Source organism: Lampetra planeri, chromosome 29, assembly GCF_965212315.1.
Source record: "Lampetra planeri chromosome 29, kcLamPlan1.2.h2, whole genome shotgun sequence".
Lineage (NCBI taxonomy): Eukaryota > Metazoa > Chordata > Hyperoartia > Petromyzontiformes > Petromyzontidae > Lampetra > Lampetra planeri.
Window position 1 is genome coordinate 5,067,418 of NC_136135.1, and position 25,046 is coordinate 5,092,463.

Here is a 25,046-nt window from a genome sequence, read left to right on the forward strand (position 1 = left end):
GTGTGCGCGTGTGTTTTATCACGGGTAATATATTGTACATTAATTTGGGTAGCATTCGATTGAAGTCTGTTGTTCTGGCTTGTGCACTGTTCCTTGTAAGGTAAATAATAAAGCAGATCTGTACGCACGACTGTTTTATCCATCGCATTAACCAGGTTTCTACAAAAAGGAGCTTCAATACTGCATAATAATAATAATTAGTATGCATGCTCTTTCCTGTGAGCCACTCAACCTATACAATTCTAATTCAGACAGGTATGGAATATAAAACAGTATTTTGTTTCTTATTATACTAAAACACATCAATGGATGTGCTCGTTTAAAATGAGAACCATTTAAACAAACAAAAAATTCTAGAATGAAAAAAAAAATATATTTTTTGAGACATGTTTTAAATTACAGATGAAGTGCGATTTCTCACCAAATATATGTTTCATGCCTAAGTCTTAAATGTCAGCATTTTTGCAAAAAAAGGCATTTAATTGAAAAATGTCACCGGGTGATAACACAGTGGAGAAATAAACTGTGTTGTTTAAAAAAAACTATCTTAAATGGTTTCAACATTATGCTCTCCTGACTGCCACGTGCATTACACCGCAAGTGAAGTCTGTACAAGTCACGGTGTGTCGGAGAGATAAGGTAAAAACATAACTCCCGTGCGTGCACTGAGGCTCAGAGGCATTTCAAATTGGCTCATTTAGCTGCATGGATGCGATTTTAATTTATATTTATGGGTCTCACCATTAAGTGTCCTGCCGAAAAATTCAAACATTCTGTTTTAACAGCAACAATTGCATTTCAAGAGATGGACATATATGTTCAGCCTTCATAATGCTGCGATTTGTGTGACATGAAGCTACATGACCATTAGCAGAAGTCATGCTTTGTACCCATTAAAACCAATCTGCAATATCACTTATAACATATTTTAACTGATATTCTTTACGTCAAGCCAAGAACAGCCTTAAACTTTATGAGTGTGGTTACAAAATTGTGTTTAAATTGGTTTATCGCATATACAATTTTAAAATATACAATATGAAGAACTGCTGGCTGTAATGAGCACATCTGATACACACAGTTCACAAACCATTTCAGAAAAAAGACACATTACATTTCCCATCTTGTTAGCTGGAGTGGATATTATATATCTAAAAAAATCCTTAGAGACCCAAATTATAATTTCCAATAATGATAAACATGAATTAGACATAATCATAGGGGTTTTCCCCTTTTTTCGGGATTATCATCTACATCATTAGACCTCCTTTGCCAGTACCAAAATATAATAATAGGGTTTCCCCCCTTTTTTCTGGCAAAGGAGGTCTAATGATGTAGATGCTGATACCCCGAGCCCTCATTACTTTGATAGCGCATTGTCTTTGAGCTGTACACCTTTTGGTGTCCTCTGGTCTAGCACCGATTGAGACGAGACTCAAAAGAAAGCTGTCTCTGGTGTGGACCAATCAGTTTCAAGGACAATGCATATATTATCAGTGTGTTTTTCGTTTGCATTTTGACCACAAGTATTGTGGTTAATGCAGACATGATTCCTTGTAAAAAGGTTTCAGTTTTGTTGCCACAAAAAAGGGGAAAAAACACATTATTATATTTTGGTACTGGCATCAGAGGTCTAATGATGCATTAGACACTTTGGTTATTTTATATTTTCCATAGTAAGTGTGCAGAGCTTAAATAGAGTGGGGTTTTTTTTTGCGCCCATGCTAAGCCTTATTGCAAAGACGTTATCCCATCTCTCATGGCGGTCATGGCAGTCAAGACAGACGAGACAATATGTGACAGTTGGGAGAGATTCGACCTTTGACACTTCATCGGGTTCACCATATAAATGCCGATGTTTTCACATACTCACCCCACACAATGTGATACAGAGGCATTAGCCCCCATCTCCGTGACTTAGTCAGTTGTTCAATCTCCATTCTTTAAAAAAAATAGAAATTGCCACCAAGATCTCAAAAAGGGAAAGGGTCAAGTGCCATTCCAATTATGCATCTCCCCCATTCATGAATAAATACATTTTTAAGTAGCTTGTTTGATTAAAAAAAATCCAGATGTTCCTTATCTTCTTCATAATCCTGGAGCCTGAAAGAGGGTTCACTGGATATAATGTAGTCCCGCTACCATGTATGAAGTGTATATAATATTCCGTAAGGGATGATGATCGATAGCGCACTTTGATTATCAAAGTCAACAAGTCTTATTTTTCCCACTGTACCACTATTCGGTGTGTGGCCGACAGAAAATTTCAATTTTTTTTTAAGGAATTCACTCTAGCTTTGCTGGTTACATTTGGTTGAATATTGGTCATGGCGATTGTGATGTAGATCACAGTTTTAGTGGCCACTATAAGTACACCACTAAGGATGGCTTATTTCCCTTGAACATAAGTCAAATCTTGTCGGTTGTACTTTTCGCATTAAGAGAACAATCAGAATGATCTTTATTTGTCAATTGCCTTGCATACCACAAGGTTCACGGCCACGTCACAAAAAGTGAAGATAAAAAATTAACGATGTCAAAATGTTCTAAAAACAACAGCGAGCGTGGGACGAAAAAAATAACTCGTAAAACAATATATACATAAAGAGAAGGGAAAATGTATAATACAGTAAAATAATCAAAATATTCTAGAATTAAATCACAAGGCCAAGTTATAGAAATAGGTCTCATACCTTGATTTAAAATAATTAGCCACTGTGCGCAAAATCTCCTGAGGCAATCGGGCAAAGAATTCCACAGTTGAAATGTAATACTGTTTACAAATGTTGCATAATAATAATAATAAACACCAAACTATCAATTAATATCTGTTATGCATAATTGGAATAAATCACTATGCTCATAAAAAATGCGTCGAACGATGAGTGAGAGATTTTATTCTTAACGTTTACGTAGATAATATGAAAATCATTATTTTACATTGTTACATTACAAATGACAGTGGAAACAAACTTAAAAAATGCAAAGGAGAGGTTAAAAATAAGACAAAAAGAGTAAATGATTGATTTAAATCAACACCCTGCATTGCAACAGTGCTGTTTATTTCCTTAGATTTTTGTCTTTGACAATATTCAAACTCCATAGGCCTTCAGCAATCCTCTGCTGGATGAAGGCCTCCCCATGCGATGTGGGTCATGAAGATATTTGACCATACTTCCCCACACTAGTTAGTGTGGTTTGGCGGGGGTGGGGGGGCGGTAAGCGCAGGACCGGTTTAGAAACCCCTCGTCCCTGATAGCAGTGGCCAGGAATCAAACTCGGGTGGCCGGCTTTAATAGCACAGTGTAATAACCACGGTGCCAACGCTGCACCACATTCCAACACGCATTTCACGTAAATACTTTTTGTTTTAGTACAGAGAACAACGGGATGTTTTGGGGCAACAGCATCCAGTTATTTAATTAATTGCAGAGCACGGTGAGTGAAACAGAAGTACAACTATTTCACCGTTTTGCCAACGTAGATTGGACCTGGTCTACCAAAGAGGAGAGAGCACACTTAAGCAAATGTGTACTGTGTCTGGCTGAAGTGGCCACGGCTAAAGAAGTGGATGACAATTTCGATTTAAAGCTTTCGTGACTGCAGGGATTCATCTTCTTGGTTCTTTCGGTAAAGTCACGTAGAAGGGAAATAATAAAATAATACAAATAAAACATAATAAAATAATATAATAAAATAATATTATAATATTCATAATCAACGTTTTTGTAATATAATAATATAATTTTTATAATTTGATTTTATTATTTCCCTTCTACGTGACTTTACCGAATGAACCAAGAAGATGGATGACAATTGTTCTTGTCCTCATTGCGATGATGGAGCCTATTTCATTTAACGGTGTTACAGTGGACACCACCGTTGCAAAGGAGTCCGCAGGACGAGAGTACACCTTAAAGAGCGATTGAACCCAAAAGGTAGACAATTCGAAAAGAGAGACACACTACCTATACTCTTAGTTATTTCGGTAAAGTCACGTAGGTAAAAAATGAATAAAAAAATAAAATAAAAATATAAATCATTAATTTTAATTTAATTTTTTACCTACGTGACTTTACCGAAAGAACTAAGAGTATGAATCCTTGCAGTCACTAAAGCTTCAAATCTAGACACACTACCGTTTATTTTCACATATTGCAAATTGGCTGTTTTTTGTTTGAAACAAATTGAGTAAACACATTTTGTGAGCAAACTCGTCGGTTTCGAGTCCTACAGCGCACACATAGTCCTGTGTTTTAAACGTATAAAACACAATTACTATGATGCCCAACTCTAGACAGGTAAAACCGTGGAGGAATTATTGGTAAGGCTTTGGACACTCAAACCAAGCGTGTAGTCCTGAGTTTGCCTGATGTTGATTACATTTCTTTGACAAGTTTTCTCCCTTTTTTAATGTAGGGTTGGCTCAAAAGAACCATTCAAAAGAATGATGTTTTAAAGCATTCCAATAAAACATGGACCATATTTCCCCACCGGCACAGAATCTGTCAAAATCTCCGTGGCGCTTTTTTTCCTTCTGTCATTTTGACTGCAGTTCTTCTATTTTTTAAATCTCTTTCTCACGATTTCCTTTCTAGTTTCACTTTTTTTTTTACCTTTGCAGTCTCTCAGATCATTCTGCTCAGCCGTCATGAAGAGGAAGAAGACATGATAATTCCCATTTTTACATCCTAATTCGAAATTTGCATTCTACAAATGCCCAACTTCTTCAGTCCTCAGTGCAGTGGAGACTGCCTATGGAGTGGCGTGGTCTGTTTCTAAATTGTCATTATACGGTATTGGTCCAAGCCGATGATTTGGAGGTCAGCCCTTTATTCCCTTAAATATCTCCCCCTCCTGCTCCCCCTTTCTTCGTGCATAAACTCTGCATCTCATTTGACCTCATTATGCGATGCAAGACAGCCTGCTTTCACATCCCAAAAATTATGTAGTTACGAGTGAATTAGAAAAGCCTTTGTGTCGTACCTAAGACTAATAATGCGTGTAAATGGGCCGGACGAACCGAACAATCAGTGGTGATTGACGCTCGTCTGGTCATTCCTCATGGATGTCAGCGCTGGAAGAGAGAAAGAGAGAGATGGGTGGCGGGGGGTGACGGGCGTGCAACGGTTTAACCCTCGACGCAACACAATGTCCGTGACGCGAGCACGTCGCACTGTCGGTCGCTTTACGGTAATTCCGCAAGTAGCGCTCGTACGTGCCGCCCATGTCCCCGATCTTTGTTCTGTTGCCGGGTCTCGCCGCGTTGGAACTCAGCCCTCTCGTCCCCCCCCCCTCCTCCTCAGCCACGCGCGATGACGACGCCTGCGTGATTGCCAACCCCGCCTTCGTGCTCTACTCGTCCATCGTGTCCTTCTACGTGCCCTTCATCGTCACGCTGCTCGTCTACGTGCAGATCTACGTGGTCCTGCGCAAGCGGCGCAAAAGGGTCAACGCCAAGCGCGGCGGCTGCATCAAGCCCACTGGCGAGCACCACGTACGCCGCCAGGGCCAGGTGAGGCCCCTTCGGCCCAGGGGAAGGGTCCCCCCGACGGCACGCGATCATAAAAACTCTAAGATATGTTTTATTTAAGTCCTGTATGGCCCACTGATGGACCCTGCCCTCTCAGCATCCGTGCACACTGCGTTCCCGTGACATTTAGAAACTTCGGCCCAAGCCACGCCTGGACCAAACCTGGAATGGTTTTGATCCTGACGTAACATGCTGTGGCCTCTGCATATGTATGCCCCTTCAAATCAGATTGTTCGTACATTTAGTATTTGCGCTATTCTTATCGTATAAGGTTATTAAACTAAAACACAAGAAAAATGTGTGTCGTACACCCTCCACCACCCAACGCAACCAATTAATAAACATTTCACGTGAACGAAAGCATATTTATGATGAGACATCAAGTATTACTACCGTTCTGTTATGACAAATAGTCTTGTACATGTACTTTAAATTGTTCTACCTTTGTATATTCGAACCTCAATATCCACATTCACAAGTTGTGCAGTAAGAAGATGGTAAAATGACACGAATATATCCCCTCAAATACACTTATAACGATTTGCAGCCCTTTCTTCAATGTAATGTTGGGTGAAGGCTTCCCCAAGCCGTGTTAGATATGTAGATTTGTTGATGATACTTCATGATGATTGTGGAACAGGGGCCCAGACTAGTCCACTGATGGTAGCTGTGGCCAAGAATCAAACTCAGGTAGCAGGATTCATCACGGGTGTGATAACCACTAAATAATCACTCCACCTGCAAACACAAATCTGATGTCTTGATAATATATGTTGATAAATAACGTTAGCAAATGTTATCAATCAACTCAGATTCAACCTCGGTAAATATTCTGTAATACATCACTAAGGCATTTCTCAATTTTAAGGGCAGCTTATGAAATGTACGTGACACTCTTCATCAAAATAGTTTTTTGGAATGACGAAGAACAAAATGCCACTGTAATTAAGTGTTCTAGCCATGGCCATTAGTTATTACACATGTCCTGGCGATGTGTGGATTGCTTTATAAATGGCAATAAGATATATGTTTGAGTCACTGATGAGATCCCCGTGCAGAGCGATTTGATAATCCATTTGTGAGCCCATCCACAGATAATGTTATCCAAAAAAATATCCACCATGTCAGACAAATTCAGGTGATGATTTAATTCAAGTTACAATGATGCCTTCCTCTGTCTTATACCCATGTTTTGTGACATACCTTTGCGGATTAGTTGAAGTGAAATGAATCACCCCTCCTCCACCCCAGAGTGATCATTTTGTGCATTCCCATTTTTACCATCTCATTTGTATTCTCATTTATTCTGTCTCGTCCATACGGGTGTGTTTGCTCCATTTACCCTCATTTACCCTCATTTACCCTCATTTACCCTCATTTACCCTCATTTACCCTCAGCATATCATTATACAAAAAATACGTTTTTGCACGAATAAAAAAACACAAAGATACCGTAGAATCGAATCGACGAATCGATGCCCCGTTACACCACCCCCCCCCCCCCCCCAGTTGGCTTTACATGCCAGTTGGAGCTACCGCTTGGAACAAGCAAAATAAAAAAAATATTAATAATATATCAGAACGAGCTCTGGAAAGCCGTGACTGTTATGCAGCCGTAATTGGCGAATGTCTACAGGTGGCGGGTATGAGATTGGCCCAGACGGCGTTTCTGCGACCGGTTTATCGGCGATGAGAATGATGCGCCACTGGTTGTCTTGTCGTCAAGGGTTGACATTTCCAGTGAGCCACAGGACAGGAGTCACGTGGCATATTTGTCCTGTATGTTATTTTGATCATTCTTTTCCCTCTTTCCCCAGCAACGCTACAGCTATTTCGTTGGTCTGCTCTTACATTTTTTTTATTTTAAATTCCCCATGCTCTGTTTATGAACGAATGAAACACGCGTCAGTATATTTTGTTACGACTGCCATCGTGTTTCTATACCCTAAACGGAAGTTTCTTGTTGTTTATTTCACGTATTTGTTTAGATCCAATCTGCAAAATTGTGTGGAAGGGGGAAACAATCACTTTGAATGTTTTTAAATAGGAAGCCCAGTGCAACCGCATCATACTGGAGGGTAAACCGGTGAGGCAAAATAGACCCATGAGTATAGGTCAGCCACTGCAAACCGTTGGCATATACGACAAATTGATGTCGAATGCGACAGCAGGCACAGCGAGCAGTGTGCTGGTACCTGCTTTGCTACGAAACACAGATGCCCTGTTCCCCAAACAGCTCAACCTAGCCCCTAACCAAGAGGCGCAATATGCTTACAACTAATTAGATGACCCAGCATTGAAATATTTATATTGCCTGTCCTTTTGATTCATTCTATTTTTGTATTCATTTGGTTGCGTATGAGATGTTAGATAAACGGAGACAACACATTTATATCGTATATGTTAGATAAACATCTCATGAGAGATTACATATTTCACGTACAAGCGCCGATGATTTAACACGCAGGCTTTCACGGCCAATGTTATTCACGATAAAGTTTCGTTCAGTTAGATCGTGTAAAAATGTAAATGTGTCGCACACCCACCTCCACCCGACACAGCTGATTGGTAAGTTTGTCAGGACATGAGCAAAACATGCCAATGATTGGCTCTGCGTCAGACGGAGGGTGGATGCACGACGCATTGACATCTTTACGCGATCTAACCCGAAAAACGTCATATCGTGAAATCTCTCATGAATTGCCTAGTGGTTATTCAGAAAAGCCTCAATGAGTGTCAGGGATGATTTTTTCAGGAGAGTACCGCATCCCGATGCTCTTGGCTGTGGCAGGAAACCAGAGAAAGCCCACACACATGCCAAAGGGTTAGCACTCAAAAGGTATCCACGGATGAATTCAAGAATCTAGAATCAGAATATTTATCCATATCCACTTGCTGCACTGCCATTTCCTAGCCACCTTGTAGCGCAGTGGGTTTAAACGTTTCACAAATCTGTGTGGATCCATATTACCGAGAAATAAGAAACAACATGTGCCTCTATGTCACTGTGATTGAGAACAAAACAAAAAATCAATGTTGTTTATTTTACCACACCTAGCTGGCACATCCTTCATGCAGCCATAATTTGCCTAATCATACCCGCAACTTTACCTGCCATGTCCTCTTCCAGAGCCCTACATTACGTACCCTATGTTGCCATGAAATTACAAGCGACCATCTCAGACAGGCTGCGCTCAAACGTCCAAAGCTTATTTTGGGACTGCTCCGTTAAGAGTCCAGGCCCCTGACCCATAACATTAATTGAGTTTGCACTCTTGTCTCAAGTAACCTTTCCTTTACACTCCGACGTATATCTGCTCGCTTTCCAACTGACTTCCATAGCACGTCAATAACCTTGCCTGCTATAAGGCACTACACCTCTTGACCTCCTCACAGCTACCTGCATAAAGGACATTTCTTGCGATCCAACTACAGAAGCCTTGTGGCTGACTACACCACCACCACCACCACCTTTAAATTTCTGTTAGGGAGGCTTATCTTAAGACCCGAGTATGCAGACTCGGTGCCTAAGACCATTAACAGGTTCATGGCTAAAAATAGGGTTTTTCCCCAAGGGACGGCTTTATTTTGAGCCTCGACCCAATTGGTGCTCGACCAGACGACCAGAGTACGCCTTTTGGCGTCCTCTGGCCGAGCACCGATTGGGTCAAGGCTCAAAAGAAAGCCATCCCTTGGTGTGGACCAATCAGTTTCAAGGACAATGCATATATTATCATAGTGTGTTTTTTGTTTGCATTTGACTGCAAGTATTGTGGTTAATGCAGACATGAATCCTTGTAAAAAGGTTTCAGTTTTGTTGCCAGAAAAAAGGGGAAAAACCCTGTTATTGTATTTTGGTACTGGCAAAGGAGGTGCAAGAAGGTTCATGGCTGTTGATAGTCCGAGCCAACAAATCTGCATCATCGGCATACTCCCAAGTCCCACACATTTATCCCACCTCTATTGATTCCTGGGGTTTTTTCCTGTGTGGTTTTAGTGAATGCACAGTCAAGCACAACATTAAAAAAACATGAGAGACACAATACAACCTTGACGAACACCTTGCCTTCTTTCAGCATCTCAACGGTAACGCCACATGTTTGTTGATGCCTTACCCGATTCGTTCTGCTTCACTGCTGTTTTGACCTCTGACAGGGGGGGGGGTTACCTCTTTTCTTCATTTCTTCCATAACCTCTAAATTCTGCGCAGAAACTTCCTTCTGCTGCTGCTGCCCGATGTCCCTCCATGGGCCTTACGAGTCGATGGGCTCCTCGTTTAAAATCTGGCGAAAAATAATGTTTCGCCATAGATCTAGCTGTCGAGCACTGTCCACTCCGTTTTATGCCTCACTGCCATCCCTACCATACCTGGCTCTAACCCTGTATTATTTGGACATTTTCTCACAACATAATTGTTTAACCACATGAACGCAACTTTTGCTTGCTGCCCTTCTCACTCGAAGCATCTTCAACCTCCTCCACTTGCGGTGCCAACACTCAAGACATGCCTTTTAGAGTATTTGGCTGCTGTAAATGCCTCCAGGATAAGCCACAGGTTTATTTTTCCCCCTAGGTATGGCCCCACTGAGCTACGTAGCTCTTTTTCAGAAGTGACCTGGCCATCACAAATGATAGCGCAACAAAGCAACAAAGTGGCTTATCGTGTGGACATTTATATCAGCCAAATATTGTAAATGCACGTTGATTCTAAATGTGGAGGGAAAAAACCGGAGGACCCAGAGGAAAATCCACGTGACCACAGGGAGAGAGAGACATGCAAACTCCAAATATATAAGCGTCAGGGTCAGGATGGAACCCACAACCTCCTGTATATCAGGTGAGGTAGTTAACATCGTGCCACATGGCCACCCAACCCTGGCTCCACAGCTGCAGAGGCTGGGCCTGCTGCGAGCCAATGTTGAACACCTTTCCTCGGCTCAACCAGAGATCACTTTAGCCATTCCATCCGATCACCTTAACCAACACCCACTTCTTCTTGGTTCTTTCGGTAAAGTCACGTAGAAGGGAAGTAATAAAATAATAAAAATAAAACATAATAAAATTATTCTCACGACGTTTCGGCCACAACGCAAGCAGCCGTCCTCAGGTGAAAACCAGGTCCGTCGAGGCGACAGAGTCATTCAGACTTTACCGAAAGAACCAAGAAGATGAATCCCTGCAGTCACGAAAGCTTTAAATCGAAATTCAACACCCACTTGGGCGGCATTTCCACTCACAGCTTCAGCTGATATAATTACCAACGAGATGCGAATTAGAGAGATTGTTTTTGTTGTTGATTGTTGATCATTAGTTGCTGATTTCCTCAAAAAACGGCCATAATTATACTCCCCAAACCAGACGAGCTGTGAAATCGCACCCAACACAGATTATAGCTTCATTTGCGCACGCACACCAGAAAGCCATAATAAAGCAAGATTCCCTTTTCAAAGACACACTTTGATGATAAAAAATAACATCTGTTCTCCCAGAAGGTACAACAACCTTGCATTCTGCAGGATTCTATGGATTCTGTAAATGTACTTTTTTTTATGCCATTTCTACAGGGAAGATATCCTTTCTTGATATGAGCCTCACTCCAGCATTGAGAACTTTAATAGCCCCAACAAGGAGGACTGGCACACACACAATCACGGCGACCAATAGCTTATCCTTGGCTTTGGGAAATCAATCAGTATCTCGAGAAAACATGTTATTCCGATAATTTAAAGTTTTCTCCCTTGAAAGTTTCTTCACCTTGTCAATGTTAAACATTGCTCCTTAAGGGTGAGTCTAAACTCTACTGCCACGCGTGTATTTATTACGCATCCTCTTCACATCATCACACCTCATGCATGCAGAAATGTATTCAATTTCGACTTTTAGTTTTTTTCGGTAAAGTCACGTAGGTAAAAAATAAAATAAATTAAAATGAAAACAACTAAATTAAATCACGACGTTTCGGAAGCAACACAAGCCTCCGTCTTTCACTACAGTAATTTTGCTGTGGCAGTTCCACCTGAAGACGGAGGCTTGTGTTGCTTCTGAAGCGTCGTGATTTAATTTAGTTGTTTTCATTAAAAAACATTTTTACGTGACTTTACAGAAAAAAAGTCACGAAAACTTCAAATCTAGAATATTCAATTTATTTTAGAAGATATACATTCCCTTTAAAACCCTTCGAAGTTTAGAACGTTTTTTTTGGTCTGGTTTGTAAACTAATTTTACGATGGCAGTCGGCACACATGATTCTTGGTCAAATCACACAATCCTTCGTGAAACTATTGAAAGGCACGTTTCCTTTGCTTCACGTGGGAACGTGCGTTCCTAAACAAAGGGCAGGCAAACCAATATTGCATGAGACAGCTGCCCTGCCGAGTAGCGCACACAGTAAGCACGATGTTGCCTCATATCCGGCCGTATAGCTCCGTATCATGTGTGAATACAAACCGCATTTGGCACATTTTGGGTACAAATAGGCTCGCTGCATACACGCGAAACTGGACAAAACTATACCCGTACGTAGGGAGGAACACCTGTATTGTGGCAAGCCGTCTGATCCATCACAGAATTTCATCATTTGAAACTAACTGTAACAATGATATTCGTCAAACGTTGGATGCTGACATTGTCAACTTTTTCAGATTTTTCTTGCAAGTTCTCTAATGTTACTATTCTGTTAAATATCTCCTTGTGCACGTATATAATTTACTTGGGCTCATATAAGGATGTTAAGATGCATAAGGACTTCATGGTCAAGTAGACTAAACAGAAAACGAATTTATTCAAACCTGCGTTTTGTGTTTAGTTTGTTGCCCTTCCCCTGCATCGCCGATTAGCATGGTTGGCAACGTACGGTGCGAAAGAAGTTCAACATACATACATACTTTGACGGAAGGGGGATAAAACATGCGCCTAGAACATGTAAAATTATGACAAAATTAATAAGGTGGACTTAGTATGGCAGACTGAATTAGAAACATATGATTTATTCGTTTTTGGAAGGCTTTCACTTGTCAAATGGCATCTTTAAGGCAACATTTTGTAAGAGTAGAGCAATGCATATGAAAGTAAATGCAACACACTTTACAGTAAAGGTACAGCTTCATTTCTTTGTGCTGGGACAAACTTTGTTACAATTATTTATAAGTCTTGCAAAATAAAATTCCAGACATTCATGAAACAGCTTAAATTATATCAAAAAGTCTGCAATGTAAAAAAATTCAAGCAGCAGTTCACGAGTCAACATATTCGTCCAAATTGCTTTGACTTATATCCTGGAAACTACAGATTAAGAATCAAATTATCATTCTCTGATCAGTGAACGAGACTTCAGTAACAAAGTGTATTTAAAAAACCCAATTACATATTTGCAGATGTTCTTATACAGATTGCCAGTTAATATACTGTGTTAACATTGATACTATATTTAAATGTGACATGCTTTGGCAGTGGTCATCAGTCGGTTGCACTGTAGCTGTAGTAAACCAAAGTGCACATATGCCGTTATCTAAGCTAATGCTATCCATAAATAAAATACAATATTAATCCATTAGTCAAATTTATATTTTACAACATCTTTTGTTTTGTACTGTAGAATGACTTCGGGGACTTGTTTTAAATTACTGCCTTGTGCACTATGGCCCATTTGTATCTAAATCTGTATAAGGTCTCCCTAAGGTGGACATATCCTAAAGAAATAAACCTGATGTGGCATGCCAGTATCAGCACTGAGGAGACAAAAAGTGGTTGGCATAGCGCTAAGCACATCACCCACTCCTGTAACATGCTGGTCTTAATTAGTGCCTGCTAACAGCTTTTGCCCCAACAGACTGTACAGTATAAAAATGGGAGCTGTTTATCTCACTTATATATATAGCTTTGAATTAGAACATTGATGCAGTGACACATTCATTACTGAAATGCTGTATACAATTATACTTTTCAGATAGACCCTTGCATCGCCCATGATGCATCACTGCAGTATTATAAAGAGTTTCACTCGAGAAATGTAATGTGTAATGAGGGATACTTAATAATTTAAAATGTCTACTATTTGTTACACCCGTGAATGTCTCATGAAAGTCTGTGGGATAACTCATTTGTGGGTTGTTTTTTTATCCAGGTAAAATGCACTCATCCTGAAGATGTCAAGCTTTGCACAATCGTCTGTGCTAACAACGGCAACTTTGCCTCCTCAAAGAAAAATGTCGTAAGTTTAGATTCTCGAGCATTTGGCTCCTATCAATGTCCACATGATGAGCCACTTCTTCTTGGTTCTTTCGGTAAAGTCACGTAAAAGGGAAATAATAAAATAAGACGCTGTCTTTCCGACAGACCTGTTGTTTACCTGAGGACGGCTGCTTGCGTTGTGGCCGAAACGCCGTGAGAATTTTATTTTATTGTTTTATTTGTATTATTTTATTATTTCCCTTCTACGTGACTTTACCGAAAGAACCAAGAAGATGAATCCCTGCAGTCACGAAAGCTTTAAATCGAAAAATGAGCCACTTCGTTGAGCTGTGATTCGTGGTGGCCAGGTCACTTCTGAAAAAAGATATATAGCTCAGTGGGGCCTTACCTGGTAAAATAAAAATAAAAAGTTGAGTTTTAGTTTAGTTCATACGTGCTATACTGGATATGTACTTTCAGCACATTAAAATTATTACCTGTAGGTGTTTAGTTTCATAAATGATTGTCGCATATTACATTTAGTGACACAATAAATAAGTACAATTGTTTACAGCCCATCATCAATCCACTGCTGAATTAAGGTTTCGTCATCTTCACCAGGCTGATGTGGCAGGGGGATCGAGAATGTGTATAAATGACCTCATTTCCTGGCAAATAATAAGTTGATAATTGTTTTTTTACCCTTTTATCTGGCAACAAAACTGACACCTTTTTACGAGGAGTCATGTTTGCATAGACCACAATACCTGCAGTCATAATGCAAACAAAAAACATAACTCTGATAATGTATGCACTGTCCTTGAAGTTGATTGGTCCACACCCGAGACAGCTTTCCATGGGTTGGACCAGATGACGCCAAAAGGCGCACAACTCAAAGACAATGCACCATCAGAGTATGAGAGCTCGGGGTAAGCATTTACACCATTGGAACCTCATTTGCCAGTAAAAAATATGATACTTGGTTTTTTACCCTTCTATCTGGCAACAAAACTGACACCTTTTTTCAAGGACAGTGCATACATTATCAGTTGTGTTTTTTGTTTGCATTATGACTGCAGGTTTTGTGGTCTATGCAAACATGACTCCTCGTAAAAAAGGTGTCAGTTTTGTTGCCAGATAGAAGGGTAAAAAAACAATTATCATATTTTTTACTGGCAAATGAGGTTCCAATGGTGAAATAATAAGTTGTAAAATAGCACACCATTGCAATTGATATCATTGAATCATATATTGTTACGTCAAATATTAATATAATGCATTCTTGACAATTCTCAATTAATGAATTGTTTTAATAGTTTAGTCTTACGTCGAGTTTACTATTTCAACAATCAATTCGCACGTGACTACTGTGATGCATTGTCCTTAACATAGTTTGGAATTTTATCGATTTCATTTTAGGCATATTGGGACATTTCAGAAAAGCGATTTATAAATATAATTGCGAGTCTTTATGATAGCGCTCATTTCCTTGGCCCCTTTAAAATAATCACATGTAGAGGAAAAATGCACACCATGTTAACTAATTTCTACTGTGCAATTGGTAAATAAATTGAGATTAGTTATTAAAAAAATCCAATTACATTCGTGGGAAAGTCTTTATTTCACAAAAAAGATCATAACCTCCCGGTTCTATTATGAAGGATAATTCCTCTGAATGGGCCAGCAGTTATGAGAAGCAACATCCATAACCTGACCCCATTGTGATGAATATTTTTTTACATGGATTAAAACTTAAATTATGCAGGATTAACTAAAGTCTTTTAAAAAAATTACGGATTTACCAATCTAATTGTTTCATCCAAAGGAGGTATTTATAAGTATTTGACTACATAACTGCAGCCTCCATTAAAAGCTGGTGATTTTTCAAAATCCAATTGGGAATTGTTATTCTTGAGTATCTTTTAAATACCTACGTATGTGCCCGTGGAAATAATTGTCTATAATTGTTGAAGGGACACTGTAAGGACTGCAAGATGGAATCTATTAAAGTGAATCCAGAGGCATTTAACACGTGATTGTAATGACACTGATTTAGATAGACTGCACTGCCCGAACCTATGAAATACAATTTCATAACGGCTTAATCTACTATTTTATTTGTATTTCCAATGTAATTGTTTTATAAATATATAAAGAGGCGCTGTGCATTGCCCTCCCTTGCAGGAAGAACTTGCTCAACCTGAAGAGATGGAGCTCGAGTCATACATGTCCCCACCACTCTCTCGAAAAGCCAAAAAATCCCTTGTGGGCAAGAACATCAAACAGCTGCACCAGCAGCAGCAGCAACCGGCGAGCCAGCAACACTCGCTCGGCCACCACCAGCAGCAGCGCCTTGTGGCCCCCGCTCCGCCCTCGTACCGCCACGACACGCTGGCCGAGGAAACCGACGTCGCCCCCGCGGACGGAGCCTCACTGGAGGTCGACGGCGAGCGAGTCAACGGCGCCCAGCCGAAGGGCGACCAGCTCAACGGCGGCCGCCCCCACGGCGGCGAGCGGCCCGACGGGGAGAGGCCCGATGGCGGCCAAGCTTGCCGCAACGTCCTCAAGGTGGCGTTCGAAACGCAGCAGCTGCCCAACGGTCAGATGCGCACTTCCCTCAAGGTGGTGGCGGCCAATCGGAATTTTTCGCAACAGAGAGAGAAGAAGGCGACTCAGATGCTGGCCATCGTGCTGGGTGAGTTACGACCGCACGGACGCCTGTCTCGTGTGATTTGGATTTTTTTGGGGGGGGATTTGTACGGCGTGCTGCATTGGTGTAATGGCGGGCACACTGGGACTCGCATCTCCAGAGGTCGCCGGTTCGAATGGATCTCGCAAAACGTCGGTCAAAAACCGTGGTGCAAGTTTATGAAACCGCCTTCCCCCCCCGATCCCTGTCCACCCAAACAGTATGAACGAGTACACCACAGTGAGTCAATCGGCGGGTCACAAGCGGTGAGGAAAAGGCGTGGGTTGCTCCCACATATGCCATCGCATCTGGGCCATTTGGAAGAGCAGACCAAATACCTTCTCCAGTTTGGAGGCCCTTCTTCCAGCAAGTGGCATGGGCTAGCAATTTAATAGCTAAATGTTTTACTTTTTTTTACCGATATGAGATTTTGAGAAGTATAATAGGATGAATTGCTTTTGGTAAATTGTTTTGAACCTGTTCATAAATTTAATCATACCGCTCCAATTATTTGCTTCCAAAAAACATCTGTGCACATTCTGTTCTCGTGGCGTTTATTTATTTATATCCTCATTAGGTATTTGCAGGAATTAATTCTGCTCATTGTAAGCTCACTGACTTTGCCCCTAAAGCACTTATAAGCAGATCAAGTTGAAATCTGTAATTTAATAATAATAAAAAACATCCTTATTTGATCTCCTTTAACACAAACAAAGCACAGGAACATTTCACATTTACAGGGGGTCTTTCTGGAGATGCATATACAAGCTTCATTAAAGTTAATTACATAAGCATGGGAAGGAAGTCCTGGATCGCCTTTGGCATAACCAGACTTGCACAATCTGTACATATGCGTTGTGGGGGAGGGGTGGTTTCAATATGGTTTGCACCACCTGTACGTGCATGGCTTCATGGCTTCTCAAAATTCACATTTCCGTGGTGAAATGTGACATGCACTCTGTGAGAGTCCCAGTGTAAGTGGCATTCATGCTGAGGCGGGTCTTCACAATCGTCAAGCTGTATTTCATGAATGTATGTTTTAGTTTGGCATCATAATTGTTTACGCAATTTTTTATTTTGCATATACATACGCTTGATTTGTAATATCGCCTTCATTTTTCACTTGTTATTATTATTATTGTTCGGGAAATTATTTGTGATGAGCCGACCTGTTTTACAAAGCACGTCTTTGTTGCGTTAAACAGTTACAGTACATTCGTTGTTTTATAATGTGCGACGTTTCTCTAAACGTTGTGGGATAAATGCAACTTTTGTGTCCCATCATCCACCTAAGCCTGAGACCCCCAATTAAGCATATTCATATTCATCATTAAGGTCTTTTTGGGTTAGATCGCGTAAGTATAAATGTGTCGAAACCCTTCACCACCCGACATGGCCAATTAGTAAGGGATTTGTCACGTTAACAAAACGCCAATTAGTTACTACTTCAGCCCACCGGTGTGTTGAAGAGTGAATCCACAACTTTTACAATCTGAGTACCGTGACATTTCGCTGGTAATGACATCATCCAGCATCATTGGGCGATTTGCCAGAATAGTAACTATTTGGCGTTTTGTTTACGTGACAAACCCCTTTCTGATTGGCCATGTCGGGTGATGGAGGGTTTCGACACATTTATACTTGCGCGATCTAACCCCCAAAAAAAACATTTATTAAGAATAATATTGGTCGCGAAATCCTACGTGTTAAACTGAGTATATTCATAGTTGCCTTGCGTACACCAAGGTTAATGCCCTTCGGCAAACATACTTCATATGATAAAGCAAACATCGTATTCACCTTAGACGGGTATTTCCAATTGTCAGGCGTTCAATTATGTGAAATGAGTGAAATGCACAAGTAGATATTTTACAATAAAGTATAGTGTAGGTGTATATGTCAATCCACCGCTGGATGAAGACCTCCTCACGACATACTGTCCATGTGGGTTGATGGACAGTGCAGGAGGGAAACCAGGATCAGCGCAGATAGCAATCGACACTGGCGTGAGGAATCAATCTTTGGTCGCCGGGTTCATATTGTGCCTCGCCTACCACTGCACCACCACTCCCACTCATATATATTGTGTATACATATCATGGGCTAGTGTATGCACTTCATTGACATTTCCTTCATTCGCATACATTAATTTAGACATCAATTTAAAAAATCGTGGCTTCCACTTTTGTGGCACGGGACCTTTTTCAAAACAATTTCTGCCGAAGGGTGAACGCTGTTCGGCGAGCGACAAGTAGGGGCAAAACTTCGCTGGAGCAGATCAACACAGCGGAAAGGCAACAAAGTCGTCGTGGTTATTAATTTCAATGTCATGTTCCATAACGTGAGCTGTTAACGCAAGAAAAGGTAACACCTGCCACTCTTGGGTGGGATGACTGGTCCGCAGTGCGATTCGTTATTCCAAGAAGAAAAATAAAGATATTTTTATTTTACCAGGTAAGGCCCACTGAGCTATGTAGCTCTTTTTCAGAAGCGGCCTGGCCACAAATAACAGCTGAACGAGGTGGCTTATTACGTGCAAGTCGAGAGCAGCCAGATACTCTAAACGCATTTTTCTAAATGTGGGGGGAAAAACCGGAGGCCCTGGAGAAAAATCCACGCGACTACGAGGAGAACATGGAAAATCCAAATATAGAGGCGTGTGAGGGTCGAGATCGAACCCACAACCTCCTGTAAACCAGACGAGGTAGTTGACATCTCGCCACCGTGGCACCCACTGCAATCTTGAAGAAGAAATCAGGGCAGCAACTTGAGCGAATTTGTACGCAGGTTACAACGCGAATATACTGCACCCGGGTGGAACCCACCCCATTACGCATTTAACCGCTTAGTTGAGTGTTTATATGATTTCCTCTGCAAACACATGACAAAAATGCAAGCCAGCAAACCCTAAATGTTTGGATATATTAAATGTTAACTACCTCGCCTGGTATGGAGGAGGTGGTGGAAGTTCGATCCCGACCCTGACGATGTCTGTATATTTGGAGTTTGCATGTTCTCCCCGTGGTCACGTCGATTTTTTTCCAGGTTCTCCGTTTTTCCAGATTTAGAAACGTGCGTTTAAAAAATTTGGCCGCTATAAATTTCCACGTGATAAGCCGCTTCGTCGAGCTGTCATTTGTGGCCAAATGTTTTGGTGGACTCTGATTATATATATCCGCAACAGCTTTTCTGAAGAATTTGTATAATTTTCTTCCTACACATATTTTAATATTAACATTAGGGGGGGGGGGGAATTTTATCTTAATTAAATCTATGCAATGCTTCAGATGCTGCGTGATGATAATATGATAATACAAGTGTGAACCGCATGTTATTAATCTACAGCCCACCTGCTGGATGTTGATGCCCTCCCCATGCCTTGTCGGTCATGAGGGATTGTTGACCTGATTTTCACCACACTGGTCAAGACTGGTTGGTGAAGTAGGGTGGGAGCCCGGGACGAGTTTGCACATCACTCATCAACGTCACCATCTGTGGCACAACCGCTGCACCCCGGCGTTTGGAAATGGTCGAAAATATTTCGGAGCCGGATAGCAAGCTTGCTGAAAAAAATATCAAGGCTGTAGGATATGCGTGTAAACTAACCAAAGTGCCTCGTGGTTTGATAGATATCTAGGACGTAGCAAAACTCTTTCAACATTGCAATTTATATTTACAGCCCATGGGGGGTTATGTTAACCGCATTTCACGCTGGTCAGTGTGGGTTAGTAAAGGCCGGGAGCATAGATGTGGAAGCATAGAAGTACAGTATAACAATGCATTTTCTGCACGGTCCATTACTGCTCACGTTATAGTCACGAAGCCTAAAACAATTATTATGCTTGGTGACCGCCCATCCAAGCACTATCCAGGCTCATCTCTACTTAACTTCAAAAGAAACATGCATTTAGATTTAGATTATTTTGCTGCTTTAAATTTCTACGTGATAAGTCACTTTGTTGAGCTATCGTTTGTGGCCAAGTCGCTTCTGAAAAATAACCTAATAGCTCAGTGGGCTTTACCTGGTAAGATAAAACACATTCCTGCGGAGGGAGCTGGTAGGAACGTTGGGTTGCTCGGTCAATGGCCAGGGTCAACGGCGGCGTGGTGTATTCCGCAAATATGCCTGACTGTGAGGGCGGGCACAAGCCGGCGTGAGTAGGTTAAACGTTGAGTTTTATAAGGGCACCACGAGGTGACCAGCCCCTCCCCACCCAGCCCCACCCCTCCCACCCCCTACCCAGCCCCACCCTCCACACCCAGCCCCTCCCCACCCTCCCCTCCCCACCCAGCCTCTCCCCACCCTCCCCTCTCCACCCAGCCCCGCCCCGCCCCTCCCCACTCTCCCCTCTCCAACCAGCCCCACCCCTCCTATTTTTGGATGCACGACGGACGGACGGACACAATAATCCCCTGTGGGCGGGTGTAACCAGGAGGTTCCTACTAGTAATAGTTTAGTTTTATTTGTATAGTTTTTTAGGTCATTTGTTTACCTTATCTACACTCTGCACTCCTATCGTGTTGTCGTTGTGTTGTTTGTTGTTGTAACGTTCTGAACCGCCCCTATTCTGATTTTGAAGATATGATGACACCAGGCACATTCCAGGTGATTTCGTCATGGGTTAAACATAAATATACATGCCAACATGCAACTTCTTCTTGGTTCTTTCGGTAAAGTCACGTAGAAGGGAAGTAATAAAATAATAAAAATAAAACATAATAAAATAATTCTCGACAGCCTCGACAGACCTGGTTTTCACCTGAGGACGGCTGCTTGCGTTGTGGCCGAAACGTCGTGAGAATTATTTTATTTTGTTTTATTTTTATTATTTTATTACTTCCCTTCTACGTGACTTTACCGAAAGAACCAAGAAGATGAATCCCTGCAGTCACGAAAGCTTTAAATCGAAATTTAACATGCAACTTGTCTTAAACAAGTGCCCAATCATGAAAGCATCACTCTTACCAGTGAACCGCATCTAAACTACACCTCCGATTAGCAAGGTTGGCTACGTGCGGTGAGAAAGAAGTTCAACATACATACGTACACCTGAGTAGCTGGCCTTCGACACTTCACCTGGCTCCAGAGTACACTTAGCATGGCACAAGCGCTGCGGTAACTTCACCATTGCTTCGTGACACCTGTGCGGAACACATCGTGACCGCCGTTTTTGAACGAACAAAAAAACTTGACTTGATTACATTCTTCTCAACAAGTCGTTCGCACGTCCCCTAATATATGCCCAGACATCTCCCGCGGAAGATTGCGAAAGAGTGCCCCCTTGAACCGTCATGGTTCTCTGCCCTAAACGTTGCTTGCCGTGTTTCCTTTCAGGGGTCTTTATCGTCTGCTGGATGCCCTTCTTCATCACCCACATCCTCAATGTCCACTGCAAGACGTGTTACATTCCACCAGCCCTGTACAGCGCGACCACCTGGCTGGGATACGTGAACAGCGCGGTCAACCCCATCATCTACACCACCTTTAACATAGAGTTCCGCAAGGCCTTCATTAAGATCCTGCACTGCTGATGTTATTCCCAGCCAGGGCTGTCCCCTTGGTCCTCTGGCGCAACGATCAACCCGCAAAGTTAACGAATGGAGGGACAATAACGCGTGCAAGAAAGTGGCTTAGAGTGGAAACATTACAAAAGAGTGTAAGAAAAAAATGAAGGAAAATATTATTCAGCAAATGTAACGGCCGTGCTGCGTTCAAATTCACTCTCTCGATATAGACTAGAAGTCACGTGATTATTTTTGTACACCCGGTTTTGACTTGAGACTGACTGGATAAAATAAATAAATAAACAGCAGAAATGCAGGCTATCAGATTATACTGACGTTTTGCACACCGAGTGGATTGTAAATATTTCTTCGGATTGAATGTGCAAACCCCATAGTATTTGCGCTGGTCTACTCTCCGAAACAGTTTAAAGGAAATATATAAAGGAAACACTTTGATCATTTGTGCACACATTCATCAGCTTTGCTCATGGCACAGAGAAAAGTGTACCGCGTGGAGTTTCAAAAGAATGGTTATAGACATATTTTTACTTTATTTGACAAATGATTTTTGGTGTCGATATAAAAAAAAGTCATATTCATTCAATATCTGGTGAAAAACTTTGTTGCTACTCTTTTCCCCCCCTATAAGACGTCAAAACGACTGGAAAATGAAAAAAAAAGTGTGGATTTAAAAGAAATGCCTTCAGCAATCAGCTCATCGCCCCTCATTATTTTGGATAATGCTCAGACAATCAATTTGAATTTCATATTGTGTGGGATTGGAACTCAGAGAAGACAGCAGCTGTCAGATGATTTTAGCAGAATTGCTACAATGAAGAACAGCATGCCATTAGACTTACAGAGCCATACTCATGATAATGTTTATACCTGTCAATTAATGGAAATTCTTACTGTATAACACATTCTACTGACAGAGTCCATATACTCATGCCATTGAGAAAGTATATAAAATGTGACATATGCTGTACATGTATAGACCACTGACCTTACTGGTTATTCAACAAGAAACGGCAGAAGTCTGGTTGTTTATAAGGTTTTGATCAATTTCTCATTGTAAATAGTCTCCAAACATCCCAGGGATGGATATTTGCCAGTTATAAAAAATGTAAGATGGAAACACACATACTCGTATATTTTCGGCCAGCAACGCCTCTAAAAGCCAGATAGACTTCATACTCAAGGTAGAAATTTCATAAACAACACCGGATCACTGCCTGGACGCTCGTGTATGAAGAAGATGTGTGAGCGCGAGTCATAGGATCGGAAGAGATTTTTCCGTGCGCAATGTCTTTGACCGAAAACAGATTGGTGAAATGGTCACGTGTCACCAACAAGCTTTGTATCTGCGTAGCGTTCTAATTGATTATAGTTACCGATAAAATGTACACAATTGTATTTTGCCGTAGTCTCTCACTTCAAAAATACCATGGTTCTGAACTCAATCATAAATAAACACGGGCCATTCTAACCGCTGCTCGAGACACTTATGATGTTGCTATACGTGTCCGCGTTGTGGGGTGTAACTGATGCTGGGCATTGTATAAGAAATTCACAACATCGCAACTTTTGCCTGTGTTGCCGACTGTAATGAACGATGCTATCGCGATCAAATGCTTTATTCAACCGGGTGAAAACCCTTCGTGACCACATGTCGTCTCCCTTTGGAGAAATGCTTTTCATTTATTAGCAGCGGAGTACAGTTCCAAAGAACCGAGGGGATTACGTACGATTCATAATTGATTTTTAGGTGGGTGGTCAGGAGCGGATTCCTCGAATTAAAGTTTGAAGAATCGATTCGCTGAGAGGATCACTTGTTTTCCACGGTGTGAACTGGGTACTAAACTAAACAACTTTTTTTTTTATTTAAAGCTTTCGTGACTGCAGGGATTCATATTCTTGGTTCTTTCGGTAAAGTCACGTAGAAGGGAAATAATAAAGTAATAAAAATATAAAACAATACAATTCTCAAGACGTTTCCCTTCTACGTGACTTTACCGAAAGAACGAACAATATATTTTTTTTTACCAAGTATGGCCCACTAAGCTATACAGCTCTTTTTTTAGAAGCGACCTGGCCACAAATGATAGCTCGACGAAGCGGCTTATCACGTGGAAATTTATAGCGGCCAAATACTTCAAACGCACGTTTCTAAATCTGGAAAAACCGGAGGACCCGGAGAAAAATCGACGTGACCACGGGGAGAACATGCAAACTCCAAATATACAGACATCTTTTGATTTAAAGCTTTCGTGACTGCAGGGATTAATATTATTGGTTATTTCGGTAAAGTCACGGAGAAGGGAAATGATAAAATAATATAAATATAAAACAATAAAAATTATCACGACGTTTCGACTGCAATACAAGCAATCATCATCAAACCTAATGACTTTACCGAAAGAACCAAGAATATATATACAGACATCGTCAGGGTCGGGATCGAACCCACGACCTCCTGTATCCCAGGCGAGGTAGTTAACATCCCCTAGCCACCGTGGCGCCTCTCTCCCCACCGTGGGTACTGACAGTTGGGTCGACGTGAACGCTGATCCATTGCGTAAGTAAAATCGCGTGTCGTAAACCTTCCTCCACCCGACACGGCCAATTAATAGAATTGTCACGTGAACAAACGTGGCGATGTATTACCGCTTCAGCACAACCGCACACATTTCACAATTGGGTCCGACTTGTTGCTGTCAGTCACAGCCAGCATCAACATGCAGTTGTCAGAAATGTGTGAAATAGGTGGGTAGTAATCTTGATTTGAAGCTTTCGTGACTGCAGGAATCCATACTCTTTGGTTCTTTCGGTAAAGTCACGTTGGTAGTAGAAAAATAATAAAATAAAATAAAACATAATATATCACGACGTTTCGATCACAAGCCAGTGTTAAAGTACAGAATCTTTACCAACATTAATTGCAATGAGACAATAAGTAATCGGGTTACCTTCGAGGAAAGTATTGCCGGCACTCAAAAAAAACTGTCGCGATATGGACAATTTCAAAGCACGTGGGTGGCTCATGATGAATCTGGCAGGAACATATTTGCAGGGTAACGTGCATTTCCAATTAGCTTGCATTACTTTCACCGTTGTTTCCAAGTGACCATCTTTAACGTTGACATAAAT

The 25,046-nt window shown here is 41.3% G+C and overlaps 1 protein-coding gene across 4 annotated transcripts in view; it reads left to right on the plus strand.

Moving 5' to 3' along the window:
• The window catches only part of DRD2 (dopamine receptor D2), a 57,799-nt gene extending 34,088 nt beyond the window's left edge, over nt 1–23,711 (plus strand). For all 4 annotated transcript variants that reach the window (XM_078608147.1, XM_078608145.1, XM_078608144.1 and 1 more), the window contains 4 exons: nt 5,307–5,515; nt 13,656–13,742; nt 15,887–16,397; nt 21,727–23,711. In XM_078608147.1, the coding sequence (XP_078464273.1) occupies nt 5,307–5,515; nt 13,656–13,742; nt 15,887–16,397; nt 21,727–21,923 (1,004 nt within the window). In that variant the 3' untranslated portion in view covers nt 21,924–23,711. The remainder of the gene's footprint in view (nt 1–5,306; nt 5,516–13,655; nt 13,743–15,886; nt 16,398–21,726) is intronic.
• Nucleotides 23,712–25,046: the final 1,335 nt, after the last annotated feature.